General features: G+C 37.3%; 2 protein-coding genes across 2 annotated transcripts in view; one reads left to right on the top strand and one right to left on the bottom strand.

Moving 5' to 3' along the window:
- LOC129267058 (uncharacterized) overlaps positions 1 to 4,652 on the top strand; it is a 32,754-nt gene extending 28,102 nt beyond the window's left edge. Inside the window, exons 19-22 of the mRNA XM_064103735.1 lie at positions 1,113 to 1,228; positions 1,682 to 1,808; positions 2,316 to 2,357; positions 3,236 to 4,652. Of these exons, the coding sequence (XP_063959805.1) occupies positions 1,113 to 1,228; positions 1,682 to 1,808; positions 2,316 to 2,357; positions 3,236 to 3,310 (360 nt within the window). The 3' untranslated portion in view covers positions 3,311 to 4,652. The remainder of the gene's footprint in view (positions 1 to 1,112; positions 1,229 to 1,681; positions 1,809 to 2,315; positions 2,358 to 3,235) is intronic.
- LOC129266246 (NXPE family member 3-like) lies at positions 4,426 to 14,626 on the bottom strand. Its single transcript, XM_054904084.2, has 5 exons — positions 14,494 to 14,626; positions 12,951 to 13,547; positions 11,646 to 11,824; positions 8,670 to 8,737; positions 4,426 to 7,494 (listed from the first exon to the last, which is right to left on the bottom strand). Exons 1-5 carry the CDS (start codon positions 14,563 to 14,565, stop codon positions 6,659 to 6,661), a joined length of 1,752 nt encoding a protein of 583 aa, XP_054760059.2. The 5' UTR covers positions 14,566 to 14,626; the 3' UTR covers positions 4,426 to 6,658.
- Between the last annotated feature and the right edge of the window lie 11,473 nt (positions 14,627 to 26,099).

The following is a 26,099-nucleotide window of genomic DNA, read 5'->3' as shown; positions in this document are numbered from 1 at the left end:
CAATGGACATAATATTTTATTATCATATTAGTGTTTTTTCTATGAATAATTATTCATTAGCTGTTTTCAAAGGCAGCACTGCTGTTTTATTGAATCGCGTAATGCAGGGCCTTGCAAGCGAGACTGCCAGAAGCGTTCCACTTGATTTTTTTATGTTTTTTTTTTTTAACGATGTTATTGCTTTTGTATGATTCATGATAATTAGACACCGAACATTTTAGGAATTAAAACTAGATGATTAGGATAAATGTCATCTAGTATTTGTTGGTCTTTGATCTATTTTGTGGTATACAAGTATGCCGATAAAGATCCGCGTGAATATACCATTTATGATGTTATAGAATTTATTTATGTATATCTTTGACTATATCCCGTCAAGTGAAATATTTCCGAAATAGTTGTGAAACTGTTAATAATTATACAAGCATGCATTAAACTCCATTCCACCTACACTGTAAAAAGAATATTGCGTAAAATTTTTACCACCACGAGGGTTATTATGTGTCCAACCAATTTGGGGCAGTATTTTACCCAATGCGGGAAGCATATTGTCCAGTCAGGTTAAAAAAATAAGCAGCATTTACTTTAGAATGGGCAAAATTTGCATCACACTGGATAAATATAAATGCCCAAAAGAAATGCCCAATGTTGGTTGGACACATAATTATCCTCATGGAGCACTTTTCCCCAATATTTTTTAGAGTGTATATTTCTGATCTTTTGGTTGTACACGCCAACTGATAAGGAAGTTTTTGCACCGTGATGCAGGACAAATCCTAGAACACAGAAAATGTATTGAAAATGCAAGTCTAATCACAATGATAAGCTTGGAGCTCTTTGTCGAAAATTGGTGAATCGGAACAATAGTTTCGTTCTACTACTCGGAGCTGACGAAAGATTGCACATATTTTGTTTGTCCAGAGTCCATGACGAAATTGCTGCTTTCATTCACCAACACCAACCCTCGACAAAGACGTCATGTCATGAAGCTTAGGGCATTTGACAATATATTCTCTATGTTCCTGGAAGCATTTGCGAAAACTCCCTTTTATTTTATTTCTTCTTCTATTTAATTGTTGATTATAGGATGTCTTATATTTCTTCGCTCTTAGGTGAATATTACCTTATCCATCATCACTGCATACTATATGTTCAGGATTGAACGTACTTTCCATGGAGATGATGAAGATTACGAGGAATGGACTGATAAACTGAAGATACTTGTAAGGTTAGTATTTGTTTCGCAAGTTTCTCTTTTTTTTTCTTCATTTTATTATCAGACCTTTTGATATGTAGGTTTGTTCTCTTTAATGGATGCGAAAATAGAATTGAATTTGAGCTTATGATGACTTTAAAGTGGTTATACATTTATTTAGCGTTGTCTCCTATATGGTCCTGCTGAATTAACTAGTGATTTATTTACCGATTTATGATATATCGTATATTGTACTCTAAATTGCAGGATTTAAAAGAAATCCGAATTCTGGAGTTTGAATTCTAAAAGAAATGTTTTTAAATCTCGAGATATTTGAATTTAAATCCTTTGAGATTCAAGAATGAAACTTCGGGATTAAACCTTAATCCAGAATTAAATTGCTCCCTAACTATACATTCTACCTGAATTTATTCCAAATCCTTGTAATTAAGAGTTTAATCTTTCGTTGTTTAATGAATGGAACAGGTGGTGTCTCCCTACTTCGGTCCTGCTTTCCTTGGTCCTGGTCTTTACTTGGATCCTACACACGGTCTACCACACTTGGTCCAGCCTGGTCTTAGACTACATGTTCCACATCTGTGTCGTATCCCAGGTAGGTGATGCGCATGCTCATATGGTCACATGAGACAGTTCTTAAATTACAGTTTTCTTTCAAACATATTTCTACCGAGAATTTCAAGATAACCTCCAATTTAGTTTAGGAGGTTGGATTTTATGTTTGGCTTAACGTGGAGATTTTTCATCGGAGCAGTTGTCGCCGGAGCAATTGTCATGGAACCAACAGCAACAACAGACTGCTATTGACTGCTAACATGTTATTAAACTTGATTCCTAATTGAATACCATTACTCAACAGAAATATGGAAATGATAAAAAGAAGATGGGGAGAAAGAAGAAAAAGAAAAAGAAGAACAGGAACAAGAAAAGAGGAGGAGGAAGAGGAAGATGATGATGATTGTTAAGAAGAAGAAGAAGATGATGATGATGATGATGACGAAGAAGAAATCAAAGAATTAGGCAAGGTTGTTACACATGCTCTGCTCAAATCATATATCAAACTTATAGCAAATAATTTTCTTGTTATTATTTTAATATCCAGGGCATCATTGTCTTTGTGTTCTACTGTCTCTTCAATCCCCAGGTAAATTACAGTCCAGACTTTTCGCATTTACTACGTTGAAACTCTCTGTACGACGCACCATGCAATTCCTTAGAAAATGCAAGTCAAATCACAATGAAGAGCTGAGAGGCTTTTGTCGAAAGTTGGTGGACCTGGACAGCATCGGAATCTCTTGACTCTGGACAACGACATATTTGCAACTGTTCGTCCGATGCAAATCTTCGGATGATCTGCTGTCACATTCCACCAACTTTCTACAAAAGCCTCTTAGCTCTCAAGGAATTGATGCGTTAGAGAGTTTCCACGTAGTAAATGCGAGAACTATCTAGTGTGTGGCTGGGGGAGGGGCGTATTCTCTCTCTCTCCATCAGTCTGTACGTACATCTCTATTACTCACCTACCCCCCGCCCCCTCTTCAGTCACGCAGACACCCCTACACACCTGAAACGTGTACCCCCACATATTATTATATCAATAAACATACATACCAAACAAAAATGATTTAATGCACATTTATAGTTAATTTGCGCTCATTTGCAACTCAATTACGCCAGATTTTGAGACTAGCGATTTATTTACAATTGAACGTGTTTTTTTTTATGGGGGGACGCCTGATTAGTATCACTGCCCCTAAAACACCGTTCTGCCACACGCACTTGGCCTCTCTTCAAATCTCTCCACATCTGTCTTTGTAAATATGAGGAAAGAAGATGTAAAATTAAAAGGTTAGAGAGAGAACAGACTTTCTTGTTTATGTCGTATTAACAATAATGTTACACCGTTTATATAACATCAGACTTTTATATGAGTACTCAACCAAAGAGAGAGAGAGAAGAAAAATATAAACGATATGATTTCACTGGAATATAAACATCAATTTTTATTCATTTGTGTGCTAGCTTCGTGAATCTCACAGCAGGAGGCAAGACTACGTAACTGACAACACGAACCCAGATGAAGGAACCAAGAAATAGACCTGGTCCTTAACCTAGAACAGGACCTGGGCCTAAGATGGGGCCTTTGGCTACATAATATATATATTATCGGTTTAGATGGCCTTGTTGAATCGGTTACCTATCGTTTATTAAATGAATTATATTATGTGTGATTTTAAGGAAACCATTGTGTCAATCAAGCACTTTTGATTTATCTATTGTTTAGAACATTGCAAGTTATACGGCTGCTGAATAGTAAAATATGGCTAAAAAATGAACATAATTAAGTAGGAGGGTAATCAATGATGTACTTAATGAATTGTTTTAGTTACATGAAATAAGTACTTATTTGACTCACTTCTCTCACTTGCATTCTGTGTTGTAAAATATGAATTATATATTACGTGGCATTTTAAGGAATGATACGATAACTTAAAGTGCGATAGTAAATGTAACATGAAGGCAAAAATGAGGCAAGCGGTGTACGCCTTTTTGTAACCACTACATATCATTTCATTTTAGTTACTTGTCTTACGCGCGCGATAATATTACAAGGACAATGGCTGTAAATTTCTTCTCATCTGCGTAACTATATTCATAGCCTAATGACAGTTTTTTCTTCTTGATTTAAAACTTCTCATTATACAAAATAGTGTAATTATTAGGGCGATAATTTGTTTAACTGTACTGAAAGTTAGAATACATTTATTGAATGTAATGCGTGTATAATTTATGTGAATACTATAAAAACATTTCATTCTTTTGATTACCAACGTGAATGTAAGGATAGCAACTGATGTATCATCGATATACTTTTCATTCCGAGAAAACATATGATCTTTATAATTCCTGGGGGATGTTTATCAAAGATTTATGACTTAGAGTCGCACTGAAATGCCGATGCGCACATATGCTACACGCAATCTCATTGGTCAATACGAGGTAGGGCGCGTCCTCTTGGCATGATCTGACCATAATGCGGTCATGCCTTTAATACCGCATTCAACTAGGCGTTCAAGTGCGACTCTAAGTCAAATTTAAATCTTTATGAAACACCCCCCCCCCCCCCTGTTCTGCATTAATCATCGTACACACTTAAAATGTTGGGCAACATACTGTCCACTGTGTTGGGTAATGTATATTGGTAAATATATATCTATTATGGACAATTATTATCCAGTTGAGCAAATTCATTACCAAATTATTAGTTTTTATTAACCAAATTTGGCAGAATTTATCCAATAGTTGTGTGGATGTTGCCCTAGGTTGGTTAAACTTGGGCATATTTGCCCAACTATTTTAAAAGTGTAACATTATAGCTGTCTATTTTCTGTATTAAGTTATTGTCGGTTGACGTGGAAATATAATCAATTTTGACTCACTCCCTCTTTTTGCGAAGTTTGAAATCAATGTTGTCTACAATACACTATCACTCCTTCCCGTAGTTTAAACTATTATAGCCATCATATGATTCATATCACTTTGATAACTTAATTCACTTACGGAACTAAGGGACGATTGATTTGAAATCTTTCTATTGAACTTAATTCAGGAAAACAAATATTATCTTTATCTGTCATTGTATTAAAGGTTATAGTCTGTATTTCGTCGTTTGATGTGTAAATTCAATAAACATATTGGCCCGTATTCTAAAGTTGTGGTTTATGTATGGATAGCCAATTGTTACCTAAATCACTAACAGTAGAGATATAATATTCCAGCTCATTTGGCTCTCAAATAATTCATAATTGTCTAGGAAGTATAAATAGATGATTGTCTTCACCATTGATAAATCAGGAAAGAGCACAGTAAACATAAGAATTGTACAACTTAATAAAATATTTTGATACTTTTGGCTTCCCATACTTAAATCACAACTTTAAACATGAGTCTAAGTTAAACCTGATTTCAGAATACGGGCCATTGAATACAAATTGTAAGTCGTTATCTATATAAATACAAATTCAAATTACTAATATAACATCCACATTTCTTTTAACAATCATCGAAATATACTAACATATATATTAACATTTACAATGTTAATGAAAATCATAAGCAACCAACAGAGGTATCGTACATACAAAAGAGAAAAGGACAGAACGACAATTTATAAATGACTTTAACAATGTCAAACACTGAATACTGACCATGGAAATTGAATACTGACCATGTTCTTTGCCCTTCTCTGCCAGGTTTTATCATTTATTTTACATAGTTTGGTTGAATTTTTTTTTATCGATATGTCCTTCTTTCTTTTTTTTTCTTTTCTCTTCCTTTTATTCTCCTCTTCGTGTTGTTGCTGCTGTTTTTGCCGTTGTCCTTCTCCTTATTCTTTTTCTTCTCATTCTCCTCTTTCCTCTCCTCCTCTTTTACCTTTTATTCCTCCCCCTTCTTCCTTTCTTCTTCTTCTTCTTATTTTCTTCTTTATATTCTTCTCGTATATATCATCTCTATATCTTATTCATTGCTGATAGCAAATTCTGATTTTTTTTTTCCTTCGTTTTCATTATGGTATAATTTTACCGTTTTATTAAATCGCAATTCTATACATGTCGAGGACCCCACCGAAAAAAAAAAAACCTTTCGAGGTTTCATGGGTCATCCTATATATTATGGTGACTTGCCAAATAAAATCAACCAATCAATCAACACAATAGGGAAAACTTAATGTATATACACACATAAAGACACGGGATACCAAATTTAACGTTGGACCTGCCAACTCTAATATGTGTAATACTACGTGTATAGTCACACCAAAGAAACTGACTCCAAACCGAAAATAGTAGTGACTTTTCACAACCTCGACGCAAAACGAATTCAAGAACACAGTAATTGTATTGAAAGTACCCGTCAAATGAACAGCTAGAAGGTCATGAAAGTCTTTGTCACAAATTGATGAACCGGAGCAGCACCTCTGTCCTAGGTTTCGGAGCTGACGAAAAATAGCAAATATGTCGTTTGTAGAGTCCAAGACGAACCCGTTGTTGTAATTCACCAATTTCCCACAACGGCTTCTTGGTTGCTCTTTGTCATTAAGGGCATGTGATAATAGATTTTCCAAGTTCTTGAAAGCGTTCGACGAGGTTGGAGTCGGATTTGCCGGTGTGACCGCGGCCTAAGTATTACTGCTCATACACCCCATCCAAGCCAAATCTAGATGCTTGTTTGGGAAGGTTCACAAGGCCGAAGGTCTTGCATGTTAACGTCTTTCCAAAGTTCTGGAGGATTTTCTTCCGTTGTATCTTATGTATCCAGTCCGATCCCATGAATATTTGGTATAGCGTCTTTTCCTTGCGTGAAATAATGATCAACTACAGAAATGAAATATTGTTGATTTTTGTGACCCGCGAATTACCATGGTATCAAATAACTTGTTCAAACTTAACTGCTCGTTGGACATACGAATGTTAAGATTTGACTGATGTAGTTTGCGATAATAGTCCGATGAGGATGGATGTTGTACGAAAAGAGCATTGCTTTCGTCATGTCCCAGGCATCTATGAGAGCTATCCTTGGGTCGTTTCCGAATATCTTTCGCATTGTCCGATCCAGAGACCACATCCACCATTCACTATTTGCTGCGATGTGGCGAAGAGTGGCGAATTCTCTCGCCGTCAGAGATTTCATGATAACCATTGTGTTTGGAACGCGCTCAAAAAGCCTGTCTATGGCTCCCTTCACAGAACGCATGCGTGCTTCGTAGAAGTCTAAATTGTGGTACGTGAAATGCGCTGCGATTGTTAAAACCAGAATTAAACGTCGAGTCGAATTCTGAATCATATCGATGCGCGTCGTAGCATCCATGATGTTCGATATGTTAAACCAGTTTGATCCGCCTATTGGAAATCCGTGAAAGTTGTATCGGACCTCGATTCCGTTATTGTAGTCGATGAACCAAAGCGGTCCGCTCCGGTGCTCCGACTCGTGCAAGAATCCGGATCGCTCGATCGTGATTTGCTCCTGCAACATTTCTTTTAGTAAAGTGTAGATCTGCCTTGCTGCAGAGTCTCCGATTATCTGAAGATCGGTGTTCGCAAGGCAGGATGACATGTTACCGGGTAGCCAGTGTCTCCGGATCCGACATTGAAGCGAATACCAAGTGTCGTTGTAGAAGTATCCGGATGGGTGCGGTTTACCGATATGCTGACCGGGTTGACAGGGTGGTAGATCCAGGTTTTGCCACGGATATTCGAAAGGATTTGCATTGTAAGTGCCAGCTGAAAGAAAAAAGTCGGATAAGCCTTCATTATTCACTATTCATTTTAGTAAAATTTATTCCAGTTCGGCATAATATCGTTAACTTTTTATTGGACATTTTAGGGTAGATCCTGAATATAAAACGGGCAAACATTATTCTGGTTTCACAAGGGTATTGAAAGTGAAGAAAAACTGCTAAAGCGGTGATAATATATTAACGATGTAACAATTACCGATTCACATTGGCTTGATCCCGAAGTAAGATACAGAGTTTTGCAAACTCGTTTTCAGATGGTTACAATGAAGCCAGTATTGCTATGTTAGGCAAGCAATATAAAAATACATAAGGAAACGTCGTAACCCATCAAAATTAGCGACCAAACTTTATCATAACGGGCTCTGACTGCATCCAACTTCGGGGACAAGCCGGCAAACCGCCGTGAACCACCATCTAACCTGTCAAAACACACGATGTGTGATTACCCCCTACGACCTAGAACATCTATGAAAACTGATTTTGTGTCATTATGGTAGGCCAAATACAATCATTCTTTTTAGAAAGTGCACAATATTGTGGTACAGTGATGGATGTTCATGAATATACCCTAAGATACGTAAAAGAATAGTCTAGAGATGTATGTCTTGATTAGCTTTCCATAAAAAAAGCATACTTCACCCACATCCACTTAATGAACAAATTATAATGTTACCATTGGCACACCTAGCGCGGTGACGATTCCTTCCCAAGGCAACCGTTTTCAAAAGGTCAAAAAGAGCTTAAGAAATCCGCTGCACACGCATGCACACAATGACACAAATGATTGTAGATATTAGATGAATATCGGATTAAGGCAGGTTCAGCACTTGTAGCAGGTGCGATCTCCCTGATGTGTCGCCAATGACGTTCGCATACACACATGAGGGTCCACGACATGATTTTGAAAGTGTGGGGGGATTGACCATCCAAAATTCGAAATCAGATGGTTATTTTTACGTTTTTGTACACGCTTTTGGAAAAAGGTGGAAGCTGCCCCCCCCCCCCCCCCCCCCCGATTCCGCGGCTCCTGCATATTTATCCTTCTACCAGCAAATTGTTTCGATGGGACTTATTAAATTGCTATCAAATAAGAATATTAATTAATCTATTACAAAGATTAGATCAAGGAAATGATTTTTAAAACATGGTTAGGCCTACCTAACGTTGCATCCAACTCGACCTTGATATTTAGGGGAATCCCTCCGTTCTCTATTTGTTCTCTGTATCTGTAAGGAGAAATTCAATTTAATCCACGTGAAGTAAACATTTATTTTTCTTTCAATTGACATTTCATCCAGTTTCATGTATACAAATCAATGATATAGTACATAACATGAATACAGTATGTGTATGGAAGAAAGCTTAAAACACAGAAAGTATGGGCATGTGTCGAGATACGCCCATAAAACTATATAACAATAACTCAACAAAAAGAAAGAGCTAAGAGAATGGAAAGGAAGAGAAGAGAGGATAAGAAAAAAAACTAGAGGCGAGCAAGTAGAACGGGCATGGATTACTTAGCATTTTATAAGATGTAGGCTTATTAATAAACACGACTAGCATGATACAGCATGTATTTGGGCCTGTAGCACAAAGTAATTAAACTCAGGAAGATATCTTAAGTTTTTAAACTTGACTTAATCTTGATGTCGACAAGGACTTTTCTTTATATTTTCATGAAGACCATTCCACATTTTAGGACCAGTATACCGAATATTGTGCTGATAGATAATTTTTCTATTTTTATGAAAGGGAGTTTGATCAAGGATGTACGAGTTGCACACTAAGTCCAGTGAGAACATTAATAATCCCATGTAACAAGACCAAATTCCAGTTATAACCCCAGGATCAAGACCAGTAGAACAGCAACACATCGCCTGTAGCAAGACGCAATTGATATTTCCTTCTGCATGGGAAAGATTAAATTCTTGCTGTAGGTAGTTTTTTTTTTTAATTAAACCCGAGTAACTCTTTTAAAAACAGATTACCACCATAATAAAGGTTCGGGGATGATCGATCTCTTGCTGAAAAAAAGTGCTAGCTTTGGAGTCATGGCTGCAGATTAATATGGATTTCTTGTACAGCAACCACTGGCGTAAATCCGTGTTGAGGGGTGGGGGGGATGACTGAAATATTTTGGCCTTTTTTTTGTTATCATGTTTTTAGATATGCAATGAATTGTAATTGATATGTCCACAGTGGCATACCGTGGGTCACGGCATTGTGGGGGCACCAGCAAAATTTTCGAATCACTGAGTGAGCGCGCGAAGCGCGCTCGGTTGCTAGTTATTCTGACCTAATAGAGACATTTTAAGGACAATGGGGGACAATGTCATTGAACGGATATGTATCTCACTGATCAAATAATGCGAGCGCGAAGCGCGAGCTGAATTTTTTATATTCACACCTAAGAAGGGACATTATAATCAAATTTGTGTAATCATGATAGGTACCTGTCTCGCTAAACAATGCGAGCGCGAAGCGCGAGCTGAAATTTTCGTATATTTTGACCCCAAACAGCGAGATTTTAAGGAATATATTTTAGGAATCCATTAAGAGTATGCATATCTCACCATAGTCATCTAATGCAAGTGCCAAGCGCTTGCTGATTTTATTAGAATTACATCTGAACACATGAAACACTTTTTGTACTCATTGCAATCATGATTATCATACGCATCTCACTAATCAAATATTGCGAGCGTGAAGCGCGAGCTGAAAATTTAGATAATTTAGATAATTAAGACCTGAAGTGGGGCATTCTAAGGTTTCTTTGTAGGAATTAACTAGGACCATACGTATTTCATTAACCAAATGATGCGAGCGCAAAGCGCGAGCTGAAAATTTTTGATATTCAGATCAGAAGAAGGGACATTTCAAGGACTGATTTTAGGAATTCATGAAGAGCAGACATATCTCACCAATCCACTAATGCGAACGTAATCACGGAAGGAAATGTTTTTATATATACGAAGACCTTAACATTGGGCAATCACCTTTTTAATCATGTAAAAGAAGCTCATGTCACTACATAAAACAATGATAACTCAAGTGCTAGGAAATATATTTAGTTTATATTGACTTGAAAACGGGATGTTTTAGTACAACAGGATTATATATCTCGTTGAACAGACAATGCGAGCACCAGGAACTATGAAGACGTAGGCCCTGGGCAAATTATGTTTCATGAAGTTATGATAAAAATATTTCTTATGTAATGTAACATAACATAATTATAATACAACATTATAATGAATAATATTTTCTTCTTTCCCACTACGTTTCTCTTCCTTTCTCCCTCTTTTCTATTTTCCCCATTTCCCCGTTTTTGTTTTGGTCAGCCGATGGGGGGGGGGGGGAGCATGTGCCCCCCATGCCCCCCCCCCCCCCCCCCCGTAGTTGCGCCACTGTATGTCCATATGGCAAATACCCCTCCAATATTATTATCTTTTTACCCCATGATGGTTTAATCGTTTTATTAAAGATTACATTGAAAAAAAATTGACATTCCATCTTAATCCCTTCCCAAAGACCCCAACATTGATGAATTGGAAGAAACGGGGATTTCTCTTCAATGTTATAATAAGGACATAAGTATTTCGTTTGGAAATGGTGAACTGGCTCTTTATTTGCATTTTATGATTCAATAATATTGTTTTATTTGTTAAGCGGTATTTTAGGAAGAATTTTCACCAATAAAACAATAATCTCTTGTGATTTTTTTTTTATTTCTTTCGTAAAAAGTGGGGGGATGTTTGTACAGGCCATCCCCCCTCCTCAAAAAGTGGGGGGGATATATCCCCCCCATCCCCCTCGGGATTTAAGCAACACAGAACATGTATTGTCAAATGCCCTTCATGACCATGATGACGATGAGCAACCAAGAATTCAAGGCTTTGCCGAAAAATGGTGAATAAAAAACGGCAGTTTCATCCTGGACTCTGGACGAGGTTTAACGACATATTTCCAATTTTCCGTCAGCTTCAAAACTAGGGACGAACTGCTGTTCCGATTCAACAACTTTCGACAAAGCCCCTGCAGCTGTTCATTGTCATTCGACGGGCATTGTCAATACATTTACTGTGTTCTAGCATTCGCCCTGCATGGCGGTGCGAAAACTCGCTATTACTTTACCTTCGTAAAGCAGTTTGTCTTGATGGATGACCGATCAGGTTATCAAGAAGCTTGGATGTAGCGGGTTCATCACTCTGAGACCACCTCCAGTCATCGCATGAGATCCCTGCTTTGCTGGGAGCTTGGCAAAACCAGGGCATTCTCCCATCAGGTTCGGACATGTTGCAGAATTGACCATACTGTGAAAGGAAAATGAGTGCATTTAGATTAAATGGCAATATGAACCAGCAATCGCAATAGCCCCACCTCAAGTCCTCAACTACTCTATGTATAACCCATAATGCAATATCCTGAGTAGTGTAGTCTCGTAATGTAGACCCACTTAAATAATAACACACTAATGAATTCATATCGCAATGATTATGTTACATAGTAGCATATAACAGGTACTCAATCTTATACCGCAACTTTAGATTCCTCATACTGACGGGGAAAACTCCGAGTTTGGGCTCTAATGAGCACGAATGATGCGGAAAGCGCAAAGTAAGGGGAGGAAGGTTCCACGTCATATCCGGGTTCGGTTGTAAAAGCTGATGCTGCAGTCACACCAACGAAACCGACTCTAAACTGACCGATGGTAGAGCTATGCCATTGGTATATAGCTTTGGTCGGTCTGGGCCCCGTCTTACAAAGAGTTACGATTGATCCGATCAATCGTAACTATGGAAAGCCAGCAACGTCAGCATCTTATAAATGCATGTTTGTTGAAAATATTTGCTAGATATAATGTATATTCATAAATTTATTGTTTTCTTGACAATTTGGAGTTTTCCCTTTTGTTTACAAAGGGCATTTTACGAATTTCCTGTAGATAAAATCATGGCACTAATGGATTTCCATAGAGTTACGATTAATTGGATCATTAATTTGTAACTCTTTGTATGAAGGGGCACTGGAGTCGTTTTCGACGATATGACTGTGCCAAAAGAATTTAGTCTTATTAAGCCAAAGGTGTGTCAATTAAACATTCGATCACCACTTTCTATTTAATCATTTGACTGATATGCTGTTAAATCTATGCAGGTTGAATATAGAAACAGGAAGAGGCTATTTTTTTAGCTATGTCTATGATCGAGAAGTATTAAATTGCCTTCACAGATCACCCCACATGAAATATATCTACAAATCAGTAGAGGTATATGCTTAAGTCTTGTATTTTTTTTAGCAAGTGCACACCTAGTTACCAATAATGCGTATAACATTTCCATTTGTTTCAATGCAGGATAATTATTTATTTATCTGAATCGATTGGCATGCGCATGCGTAGAATTAATTGGTTCGCATGCTAATAATACGTCAACCTACTAGAGGGGGATACATGTTGCATTTTGTTGTAACAGAGACGTCGGAGTTCCCACTGACGAACCGGCCTATGTAAACCATCTTAGCCGGATTTTGGACTATATCCCTGAGAACCGAAAAAGCTTCCGCCGTGTGGACTAAAACCAATTGGATGGTAGTCACGCCGGGCCAGCGAGCCGTGAACCACGCCTCATACCAGCCATTGCCGAGGTCTGTCACCTCCCCGTCCGTGCTCTGGCTCGCTCGATCATCCAAGCTGAACATCTTAGCCCGGATAAAATCGCCGCCCGCGGTTTTCGGTGCGTTGCGATCCGTCCGGGTCTCGATCACGATTTTGATCCGGTCTCCAATAGCATAAACCGGTTTGGGATCTTGGATGAAGAACCGGGAGAAATGGCCGCTGGTCATGTTTACATTGTTTATGGGAGTAGAAGGACGGCTTTTGTTTGAGCTTGGTCGCCGTAGTTGTAGAGGGATTCCTGTTGGTTGCTGACTGAGTCTTAATGATTGATGTTGAGTAATAGCGATGTACTGATTTTCCCTAGTCTCCTTTCGAGCGGTAACGTTTGGCAACGATAACTTGTCTGTCAGGATCATAATCTAGAAAACGAAAACAGGAAAAAAATGTTGATTTATTTGCTGGTGATTTTTATTTCATCTAATTCCTAAGCAAACAGAGGTTCGAAGCCCCCTCTATGGGACCTGGTTATGAGGATACTGAATTCCTGAATAACGGGCACTGGCGCACCAACTGGGAACCAAACCCGCGTCATCAGAATCCTAGACTCCCGCTCTATCGCGCCTTAGCTATCACTTATCCTTGAACGAAAACGAAAGCATTTTTTTTTTCTTATCTTATTTAATACCAGCTAGGTACATGGATATTTGTCTGTCTGCAACCGTTATATTATATGTGGAGCGTTGTGGCCCAGTGGATTAGTCTCCGGACTTTCAAACAGAGGGTCGTGGGTTCGAATCCAAGCCATTGCGTAATTTCCTTCGGCAAGAAATTTATCCACATTGTGCTGCACTCGACCCAGGTGAGGTGAATGGGTACCCGGTAGGAAGTAATTCCTCGAATGCTCGAGCGCCCGATCAAGGTAGCCGTGCTAAAGCCGGGGTAATGATAATAGCAGGGCCCGCTGGGAGAACAGTTCTCTGAACGAAAGTGGCTACCCTGCATGGGTAAATATGCCGTTATTATTATATTATTATTATTATATGGATCTAAATCTAACACGTGACCTGTCATTTATTTTGGCTAACCGTAACAATTGCTAACGACTGGTACTGATGACTAGATTATTGACCGCCTGACCGGTAGTCGTTTTGAGAGGAGGATCAAATACAAATGATCCACAATTGATAACTTACAATCTACATCATTTTTTTTCCCTCGGGGGCGAAAATAATTACGCTTGTTACATTTAAAACGCTCAAATGCTCTCGGCTATGCCGCGCGCATGTTAGATCCGATTTAAAGATATACCCGGGGTGTAGTCCTTACTAATGCCCTCTATGATGTGTTTTATTTTATACTATTTACCTTATTTGTAAGATGTGTAACGTATCTTGGTACGCCATACCGTTCGCTGGTATGTGACAGGAGAGCGAACATGAAGAGAGAAGTCAAACACAATGCTATAGCAATGAACCATCTTCTGCGTGTATCCGCGAACCCACCTAAAAGAGGAAGAGAAAAAAAAGAAAATTATTAATAATCAAATTTCAGTAAAAGTAAAGGGTGACGATTTATTTTCACGGCCGGAAGAAGATGAACCACGTTTGGTGGCTCAAAGGTGAAGTGTCTGTCCTATGAACAGTGGGTCGCGGGTTCGATCCCCCACCGAGTCATACCATCGACTTTAAAGAGGGGCAAACTGACCATATTATTTGCAATTAATATATAATCATAGTGAATGTATATATACAACTTTGCAGTGAAAAGGGCATGTGAGGCCATCGTCCTACAAAATACCAATAAGCAGGAGAGTGTGACAATCAATTAACGGGCTTCCTTCAAAAGTAACAAATATGAATAAATTAATTAATAAAGAAATAAATAAAAAAGAGAACAAAGCCCACACCTTATACCCTGATATACCAGCATAATATTAACAGTTGTGCCCAAAAGTTAGTGAACCCCACCAGAAAGTGCAATCCTTCAGGTTGAGTGTTAAATGGAGACAATTACACTACAATTAATGTTCGGCGAGGTAAGCTTTATTGAATGTAATATTTTATCAACTGACTTCACAATTAAATATCTAACACATGGCAGAACTTGAACAAATGAAATATGTTCATTTCCTGGTGGGGTTCACTAACTTTTTAGCACCAGTGTGTAATAATTGTTCATGTAATTACCTAAAGAAACTCTTTACGGGCTTCTGTGATGCATAATACTAAGTAATTATGATCAAAGGAGGAATATACTGACCTTATTACAAACTAAAATGTCTAGCCCCTTTGAGTATTACAAACAACTCCAAATTAAAGGGGGATGTGTGGAAACAGAAAAATCTAAGAATAAGATCAAAGAAAGTTTCAGGAAAATCGGACAAATAATGAGAAAGTTATGAGCATTTGAATATTGCGATCACTAATGCTCTGGAGATCCTTCTATTGGCAATGCGACAAAGATGTGTGATGTCACATGTGAACAACTTTCCCTTTGATGGACTATAAAATGTCCCCAAAATGTATCTCTTTGCTCTTTCTAATGGTGATACAAACTCTTTATCCATAATGTGTTCTTTGAAAATCTGTATACATGCCCTCCTATAGAAAAATACATGATCTAGTGGTAGATGTGATAAAAGAGGCAGTGTAAGTGAAATATATATACAAAAGTAATGGCAAAGTTGTTCACATAACTTGTGACATCACACATCTTTGTCGCATTGCCAATGGGAGGATCTACATTACAAAAATGATCTAAACTCCAAATGCTCATAACTTTCTTATTATTTATTCAATTTTTCTCAAACTTTCGTTCATCTGTTTCTTTGATTTTTCAGTTTTCTCACAAGCTATCTTGTCCCAACGGTTTCATTTTCCTTTAAAGGTCAAGTCCACCGCAGAAAATTTTTGATTTGAATCAATAGAGAAAAATCAGACAAGCACTAAGCTGAACATTTCATCAAAATCGGATGTAAAATAAGAAAGTTATGATATTTCAAAGTTTCGCTTCTTTTTCACAAAATAATTATATGAACGAGTCAGTTACATCCAAATGAGAGAGTCGATGATGTCACTCACTCACTATTTCTTTTGTTTTTTATTGTTTGAATTATACAATATTTCAATTTTTACGAATTTGACAATTAGGACCTCCTTGCCTGAACCACAAAATGTTAAAATGATGGAATTCCACGTGTTCAGGGAGGAATGAAACTTCATTTCACACGACAATGACGAGAAAATCAAAATATTTCATATTTCAAATAATAAAATACAAAAAAAATAGTGAGTGAGTGATGTCATCAGTTCCCTCATTTGCATACCGACGGAGATGTGCATATAACTGTTTTGTGAAAAATAAGCGAAACTTTAAATGCCATAACTTTCTTATTTTACATCCGATTTTGATGAAATTTTCAGCATTATGCTAGTTTAATTTTTCTCTATTTATTCATATCAACATTTTTCTGGGGTGAACTTGTCCTTTAACGGTGGTCGTAAAATAAATGGAATCTAATGGTTGCCCATTGAATTAACGGGATTTACCTCATTTACCACGGGACAGTGAACGAATTATCGATAAAGATAAGACTTCGAGAAGGGAACACTGACACCTGTATTACTCTCTCAAAAATATATTTATATATTTTCATTGTCTCACCACAAGCTCACTCATACGGATGAGCTAATTTTAACTTTGATTGCGTAATAAAAGACTTATATTTAAACACATTTCCTGTGCCATGTGCCCCATATAGTTCAGTGCATCAGATCTGATCATCATCAAAGAACATTCTGATAGTATTATGAGTCATCCTTTGCCCTAGCGTGCCTAGGACCGCGAGGCCAATGAAACAACACTATCTCCGAGAGATATTTAAAAAACAACATACCCTTTAATTTTAATTCTCTAATCACAGTTGATTTTATAACATGCACAAAAATGATTTATATTAATTTGGTTGATGGAGGAATGAGGCGAACTTACTTCCCGTGTCTAACACATAACTAAATTCCCCTAATCCAAGAAAATTAGTTCCATTCGGATTCAGAATTCGCCGCCGCTGATGACGAATTTCTCATAAGTCTTTCATCTCTTCTTCGCCTTGTTATTCCTGCAACGGTATAACATGATGTATAAGGGGAAGTCGGTCCCATCCCTCTCAGTGATATGCTATCAACTTTTTACAGTTTGAAGTCCCCCCCCCCCCCCCCCCCCCCGTCCCGCACGCGAAATTATTTTTCCCACCGAGTTCTGGACCAACATATGAATATTCATGACTTGCGTCTTCGGATTAAGAGTACGCATGCGCGTGGACTCTGCCATTCTAAGCATTCACGTTCAGTTGCTCAGAATGAATATTAGCATCGTCAAATTACCGGTACCCTTACATAGTTACATATGCCTTATATATATCCAATTCTTAAACACTTATCAAACTAGCTGCCATTAATGGCAAGACATGTGCTAGGCTAGGGCTCGCTTAGGCTAGCGCATTAACTTTACCTCAAATCTGGACCTGTCTAATGCCTAGTACTAATCAGTGTTGTAGTGCCTTGGCCTTGAACATTCAAGCCTTGGCCTTGGCCTTGAGGATTTTGAGCCTTGAAATTTCAAGGCATTTTCAAGGCATTTTGTATTATGTACTTTCATTTGTTTTATAAGTAATTATAAATGTTTCAGTTGTTTTTTTTATATTTAATGACACTAATGGTCAATACTACCAGTCACCAGTAACATTAGCAGCAGCAGTAGTATGTGTACTAGCAGTGTCATCAATTGTAATTGTCTGCATTATGTATTGGTAATGTGTTGTAATCATGACTAATGATGATAATGACAGTAAATAATAATGATCAAGATCAAGATAATAGTGCTTTGATGACAAGAATAAATTTGACATCTGACTGCAATTTTGACAACAATATTCATACTTTAAACATAGATAACTCTAACGCACGATAACAAGGTTGATTTCTATTCCATTAGGATTTTCCTTGTATTGTTTTCTTTGGCCAACAAGAATGAAAAGATTTGGTAAACTTGAACACAGTCTTCAATTTTGTCATATCCAAATGGGTTATGTCAATGGCATGATGAGCCAGAAACTTTGAGGGGCCAAGCATGGCATATAGAGCAAAATTTCTGTCAAAAAAAAGAAGAAAGCGATTGAAGCGAGCGAGTGAACAAAATTTGTCCCCCTCTTTCTATAGGAAAAGCTAATTTTGCGATAGATTGTTTAAAAAATAATATCACATTTACTCTATCTTTTCATTTCCCTTCCCCCTTATCTAAGTGTATTCTTGGTGGTGGAACTTCTTCTTCTCTCTATCTCTTTTCTAAATTGTATATTTGTTTTGGGTCAGATTGACAAAACAAAGGGGGAAAATGTTTACTTCTTTTTAATCATATATCGTTCAACAGTGAATTTAATTTCTCTACAGTTTCAATGAAATAAACAAAGTATTTGTTTTTGTGTCAATATGGTTTCAAGAAATAATGATTAATAAAAAAAAAAGTAATTGAATAATTAATTATTATTAATATTATCAACAAGTATTAATAATTAATGATTGATTAACTGTTTAAAGAAATAATTAAGATTTACCCTCTCCCAACTAAGGGTATGGGGTGCGCCCTGTTTACTTTATATCCTTTTGAATAAAACTTTATTTTGTTAGTATTCTTTATTCTGTTTTTTTAAGGTAAAATAAGTGTAGAAGATACAAGAAATGAGAATTGAAATTTAAAAGTGGTTGTAAGCAGAAAAAAAAAATTAAAGCTGACAAGAGTCCTAAAAATGACTCATTTTTAGTTTAAGCATTTAAAAATTTTAACTTGCGTTTTGTGCTCTCTTGCCCCCCCCCCCAAAAAAAAAATCCCTGTAGGATTTTTATTTCCAAATGAAATATGCCCTTTTAAAAAAAGAAATATACCTTCTTTAATAATAAAACATAATACATTTTAGGTTCGAAAATCACAGATTTTGAATCGTGCTTGCATCAATTATTGTTTAGTACAGTACTAATCCTGCTCATGGTTACAAAAATGTATAGAATGTTGCTTAATGGTTTGAATATCACAAATTTTTGGCTGGCTTCCTGCACTCGCATCAATTATTGTACTCGTTCTCTTCCCGTTCACAAAAAAAATGCTTAGAGTGTCCAGTTTTCAGGTTGGAATATCACAAATTTTTGAGCTCGCGCTTTGCGCTCACACTTTTTATAAGGCTTTTGAGATTATTTCATGTTTATGTTGTTTTATAAGAATAAAACTAAGAAGTGACTGATCGGGGAAAACATAGGTGAAATAATTTCGGGCCCCGTCCCCTATTGGCGAAAGTCTGATCCACCCTCGTGACACATACACACACACCGGAAAAAATGGCCGGTGGCCCCCCCCCCCCCGAAAAAGCAAGGACCCTCCAGTGCCCCCCCCCCCCCCATAAAAAAATCCTAGCTACGCCACTGCATTGCATGGAACGTATTATAACGTCAGGCACAAACTAACGTCAGTGATCTTGATCCCCGTCTTCCCCCCCAAATTAAGGATTTCTTAGCTGAAAAAAAATTGACAAGCAAAAAAAAAAGATCTTCACGTTCAAAAGAGGGGACATAAGTCTTTTTTTGTTGCATTTTGACATTACAAACTATTGATTTGGCTTCTCAAAGGGGGGAGGGCACGTCCCCTGGATCAGTTGTAAATTGTCAGGGGGCAGTCTGCGCCCCCCCCCCCCCCCCCCTTGGTACACTAGTTGTTCCATGCTGATACAGCGTAGATCAGAGTCTAGATCTAGAGACTAGACTAGAACTAAGATATTTTTTTAGATCTAGGACTGGTTCTGTATACGGACTAGAAATATTAAACCATGTTAAATAAAATCAAACGTAAAGTTCGGAATTTGGTTCGAAGTTTTAAACCATGGCATTAGTCGGCTATTACTATTAGTATTAGGCATTAGACAGGTCCAGATTTGAGGTAAAGTTAATGCGTTAGCCTAAGCTAGCCCTAGCCTAGCACGGTTACACTTCGTAATTCCGAAGGTTCGTAATTCCAAAGGTTCTTTATTCCGAAGGTTCGTAATTCCGAAACACGAAAATTGCCTTTACCTCGATGTTCGTTAATCCGAAAACGTAAAAGGGTTCGTTAATCCGAACATTTGTGGCGTTATTCCGAAGGTTCGTTATTCCGAAGGTTCGATAATCCGAAAACGAAATAAGGTTCGATGTACCGGAGGTTCGTTAATACAAAAACGAAATAAGGTTCGTTGTTCCGAAGGTTCGTTAATCCGAAAACGAAATAAGGTTCGTTGTTCCGAAGGTTTGTTAGTCCGAAAACGAAATAAGGTTCGTTAATCATTTCGTTTTCGGACTAACAAACCTTCGGAATTACGAATCTCATTTCGTTTTCGGATTAACGAACCTTCGGAATTACGAACCTCACTTCGTTTTCGGACTAAGGAACCTTCGGAATTACGAACCTCATTTCTTTTTCGGACTAACGAACCTTCGGAATTACGAACCTTCGGAAATACGAACCTTCGGAATAACGAACCTTCGGAATATCCGAACCTTCGGAATAACGAAGCTTCGGAATTACGAATGTATGCGGCCTAGGACATGTCTTGCCATCATTAATACTTGTTGATAATATTAATAATAATTAATTATTCAATTACTATTTTTTTATTAATCATTATTTCTTGAAACCATATTGACACAAAAACAAATACGTTGTTTATTTCCTTGAAACTGTAAAGAAATTAAATTCACTGTTGAACGATATATGATTAAAAAGAAGTAAACATTGTCCCCCTTTGTTTTGTCAATCTGACCCAAAACAAATATACAATTTAGAAAAGAGATAGAGAGAAGAAGAAGTTCCACCACCAAGAATACACTTAGATAAGGGGGGAAGGGAAAGAAAAAGATGGAGTAAATGTGATATTATTTTTTAAGCATTCTATCGCAAAATTAGCTTTTCCTATAGAAAGAGGGGGACAAATTTTGTTCACTCGCTCGCTTCAATCGCTTTCTTCTTTTTTTTTGACAGAGATTTTGCTCTATATGCCATGCTTGGCCCCTCAAAGTTTCTGGCTCATCATGCCATTGACATAACCCATTTGGATATGACAAAATTGAAGACTGTGTTCAAGTTTACCAAATCTTTTCAGAATATCATGAAGACTTAAAACATTCTTGTTGGCCAAAGAAAATAATACAAGGAAAATCCTAATGGAATAGAAATCAACCTTGTTATCGTGCTTTAGAGTTAGCTATGTTTAAAGTACGAAAATTGTTGTCAAAATTGCAGTCAGATGTCAAATTTATTCTTGCCATCAAAGCACGATTATCTTGATCTTGATCATTATTATTTACTGTCATTATCATCATTAGTCATGATTACAACACATTACCAATACATAATGCTAATTTTCATAACTGATGTATTCTTTGTTTGAAAATTCTTGATAATGGTGACAATTACAATCGATGACACTGCTAGTACACTTACTACTGCTGCTGCTGCTAATGTTACTGGTGACGGGTAGTATTGACCATTATAGTGTCATTAAATATAAAAAACAATTGAAACATTTATAATTACTTATTTAAAACAAATGAAAGTACAAAATACAAAATTCATTGAAAAGGCCTTGACAATGCCTTGAAAATGCCTTGAAAATGCCTTGAAAATGCCTTGAAAATGCCTTGAAATTTCAAGGCTCAAAATCCTCAAGGCCAAGGCCAAGGCTTGAATGTTCAAGGCCAAGGCACTACAACACTGATTAGTACTAGGCATTAGACAGGTCCAGATTTGAGGTAAAGTTAATGCGCTAGCCTAAGCGAGCCCTAGCCTAGCACATGTCTTGCCATTAATGGCAGCTAGTTTGATAAGTGTTTAAGAATTGGATATATATAAGGCATATGTAACTATAAGCAAGGTTTCCACTTTGGCGAGTTGGAGTTGCGAGTCATACGCGAGCTGCGCGAGCTTTAACTCGCCTTAGCTCGCACAAGCTCGCGTGAAATTTACATTTTTTCCTGGAATTTGCTTCAGTGACAAAAGACTCAACATCGAGTTCACTACGCTCGCTGTACGAGTGAACCGAGCGCGAAACGAGTCAGGCCGAGCTTAGTATGAGTTGCGGTGACCTTTATACGACTTAAAGCGAGCTATGAACGAGTTATAAAGATTTTGTTACGAGTGATAAGAGTTTCATACGACCAAGGGGCGGGATATGCACATATTTGGCACTCAAAGATGGATGCCGGCGGCGGCGGCGTCAACACCAAATCTTAACCGAAGGTTAAGTTTTTGAAATGGCATCATAACTTAGAAAGTATATGAACCTAGTTCAAGAAACTTGACCATAAGGTTTATCAAGCATTACTAAACATCCTTCTTGAGTTTCAGGTCACAAGACCAAGGTCAGAGGTCATTTATGGTCAATGAACTTAGACCATGTTTAGGGAATCAACATCAAAATCTTACCCTACGGTTGAGTTTTTGAAATGTCATCATAACTTAGAAAATGTATGAACCTAGTTCATGAAACGTGGACATAAGGTTATAAGTATATAAACATCCTGCTTGAGTTTCAAGTCACATGACTAAGGTCAAAGGTCAATTAGGGTCAATGGACTTTGGCCAATTGGGGTATTTGTTAAATTAACATTATAGATTTGAAAGTTTATGAATCTGATTCATGAAACTTGAACATAATAGTAATCAGGTATCACTAAAAATCCTGTGCGAATTTCAGGTCACATGTCCAAGGTCAAAGGTCAATGAACTTTAGTGATGTTCGGGTGATCTGTTGAATTACCATCATAACTTTGAAAGTTTATAGATCTGATTCATGAAACTTGAATATAAGAGTAATCAAGTATTACTGAACATCCTGTGCGAGTTTCAGGTCACATGACCAAAGTCAAAGGTCATTTAAGGTTATTAAACTTTGGCCATTTTGGAGATTAATACTATATTGCTGTCATAACTTTCAAAGTTTAGATACAGTTTATAAAATGTGGATATAGGGGTAATCAAGTATCACTGACAAGTCTTAGGTCACATGATCAAGGTCAAATGTCATTTATAGTCAATGAACGTAGTATTGCATCATTGTATAAATGGTGTTTTTGTGAATAATTATTTTATAGTAGTTTTCAAAGTCAGCATTGCTACTATATTGGATAGCGTGATGCAGGTGAGAATGCCAGAGGCGCTCCACTTGGACCTTGTCTAGTTTGATGTCTTGTTCTTTTACCTTGGCTCTGCTCGTCATTGACCTCCTCTTCCGTTTCAATTGTCTCTTCCTGCACTTCTTCTACCCTTGTTTGAATGTCATCTTCTTTCGCTGTTTCCCTACCTGAATGGCCACAACTCTTGGATCTTTTGGATCGAGGCATATTTTTCTCCTTATTTGTTGAAAGTTGTAATAATGCAGTTGCAACAGCCTTTTTAAAAGTACGTGTACATTGCGTGGGTCAGTTAAAATGTGCTCTCACTTTAAAATAAACTCCTCAAAAAAAAGTTTGGAAATCCGACTTTAATCAAAACTCCCTCCTCTGTTTTAGTAAATGTCAATTATTATTAATATCAATGATTAGATCATTTAATTTTCTTTAAAATGATACCCTACATGATATGATTATGGTTCACATTGAGGTGCAGTGCCTTGAAATGTGGGGCAAGGTCAAAATTCAAAATTAAGTTGCAAAGTGACACAATATTGAAAGTCACTGTTCCTTTTTCCGTGGTGATGAGTGAGTTTTTTAAGCGTTTTTTTTTTAGTTTGATCGGTAATCTCGCCTCGGTTTTAGTAAATATCAATGTTGAATTAATATCAATGAATAGATCATTTGATTTTCTTTAAAATGATACTTTCCATGATATGATTTTGGCTCACATGGAGGTGCAGTGCCTTGAAATGTGGGGCAAGGTCAAAATTCAAAATTTGCAAAATGACACAATATTGAAAGTCACTGTTCTTTTCTTCCATGATGATGAGTGAGATTCTCAGCAATTGTTTTCATGCACCTTAACATCAACATTCAAATGGAATCAAACACACCTCTGCACAAGCAAACACAAAACAAACAAACATAAGCCACAACAAAACATTATGAAATGAAAAAGCAGGGGTTTGATTTGAATGGATTTTCATCTTTATTGACACAGACAAAAAGAATCATGTTCTGTATTGACCCTTCATGATTATTTCTGCTCGTTTTGCAGCTTTTTACTTCAGACCTCATCCAACACTTTTCAATTTTGCTCTTTTTTTGATGGCATGATCATAACAAGCATGGGATCATTTTAAAGAGAATCAAATGATCTTTTGAAAGATATCAAATATGCATTGTGCAAAATTTGGAGTCGGGAGAAATTAATGGCCAAACTCAGATTTCCAAACTTTTTTGCTCGTTTTGCAGCTTTTCAATTCAGACTTCATCCAACACTTTTGAATCCTGCTCTTTTCGTGATGGCATGATCATAACAAGCATGGTATCATTGTAAAGAGAATTGAATGAGCTTTTAAATGATGTCAAATATGCAATGTGTAAATTTTGGAGTTGGGAAAAATTAATGGCCAAACTCAGATTTCCAAACTTTTTTTGAGGGGTTTATATGTGGGGGATATATAGATCACTGGACATTTATCATTCAGCTGGCATGCCTCTGAGCACTTGCAACGCACTCGGAATAAACTCATACGAAACTCGCTGTAACTCGGGGTGCTCGATCTAAAGTCGCGCTAATCTCGTGGGCACCTCCAGTTGACTCGTAAAACGATCGCAATGCTCGTATCTCGCTCTTGAAAACTCGGAACGCACTCGCGTATACTCAGATTTGGCGAGTTATAACGAGTTATTGTGAGTTTATCTCGAGCTTCGTACGAGTTATTGCGAGTACTGCGAGTATATAACGAGTTTAGGTGAGTTCAACACGAGTTACAGCGAGTTAGCAAAATTTTTGAACATGTTCAAAAATTTTGAAACTGCTCACGATTTCAAGGAGAATTGTCCCGAGCTTGAACGAGCTCCGCCGAGCCATGCCGAGTTGTCGCGAGTTATCCCGAGTTTCATGGTGAGCTTTATGCGAGTTATCGCGAGTGCCTCATTTTGGCAACTCGCTATAACTCGCCATAACTCGCGATGTTAACTCGCCAAAGTGGAAACCTTGCTTAAGAGTACCGGTAATTTGACGATGCTAATATTCATTCTGAGCAACTGAACGTGAATGCTTACGACCAGCACTGGTCGAGGCAGAGTCCACGCGCATGCGTACTCTTAATCCGAAGACGCAAGTCATGAATATTCATATGTTGGTCCAGAACTCGGTGGGAAAAATAATTTCGCGTCCCGCACAATACCATATATCATGCTTTGAGAAGGGGGTGTGATCATACAGGTGATCCATCAACCCTGAATATCCTTATTGTCGAACTTTCGACTAAGGGCAGGCGAAATTCACTTTATATTACGTTCACTTTATATTACGTTATTTACATTATTTACGTATTCGAGAGATCAGCGTCCAACAAGCCAAGCTTCTCAGCTGGTCTCTCTTTTCATTTCACCCCTTTCTTTTTTTAATATACACAAGAATACTCATGCTTTTAAGAATGTTAAGTTTTATGAAATGATGATATAAGTATCGTATTTTGTTCGTATAATTTATATTACCCAAGTTTAGGGTCGTTACTTTTGTTCATTTTTGTAATTGTATTTATGTATTTGTATTTATGTATTTATGACTTGTATTTGAAAAATGGAAAGAAAAGAAATGAAATAAATCGATAAATCTAATCTAATCTAATCTAAAATCTAAATTATTTCACCTTTTCCATCTTGAGTTGAATTATTTGGTAATGATGAAAGGTAAAACTGGAGAATGAATATTTATTCTTTTCACATGATTGGCTTATCTGGAGCGATAATAATGCACATGTGCTATTGCAC

Source organism: Lytechinus pictus, chromosome 8 (genome assembly GCF_037042905.1).
Source record: "Lytechinus pictus isolate F3 Inbred chromosome 8, Lp3.0, whole genome shotgun sequence".
NCBI classification, from domain to species: domain Eukaryota; kingdom Metazoa; phylum Echinodermata; class Echinoidea; order Temnopleuroida; family Toxopneustidae; genus Lytechinus; species Lytechinus pictus.
This window is presented reverse-complemented; position numbering and strand designations above follow the sequence as displayed.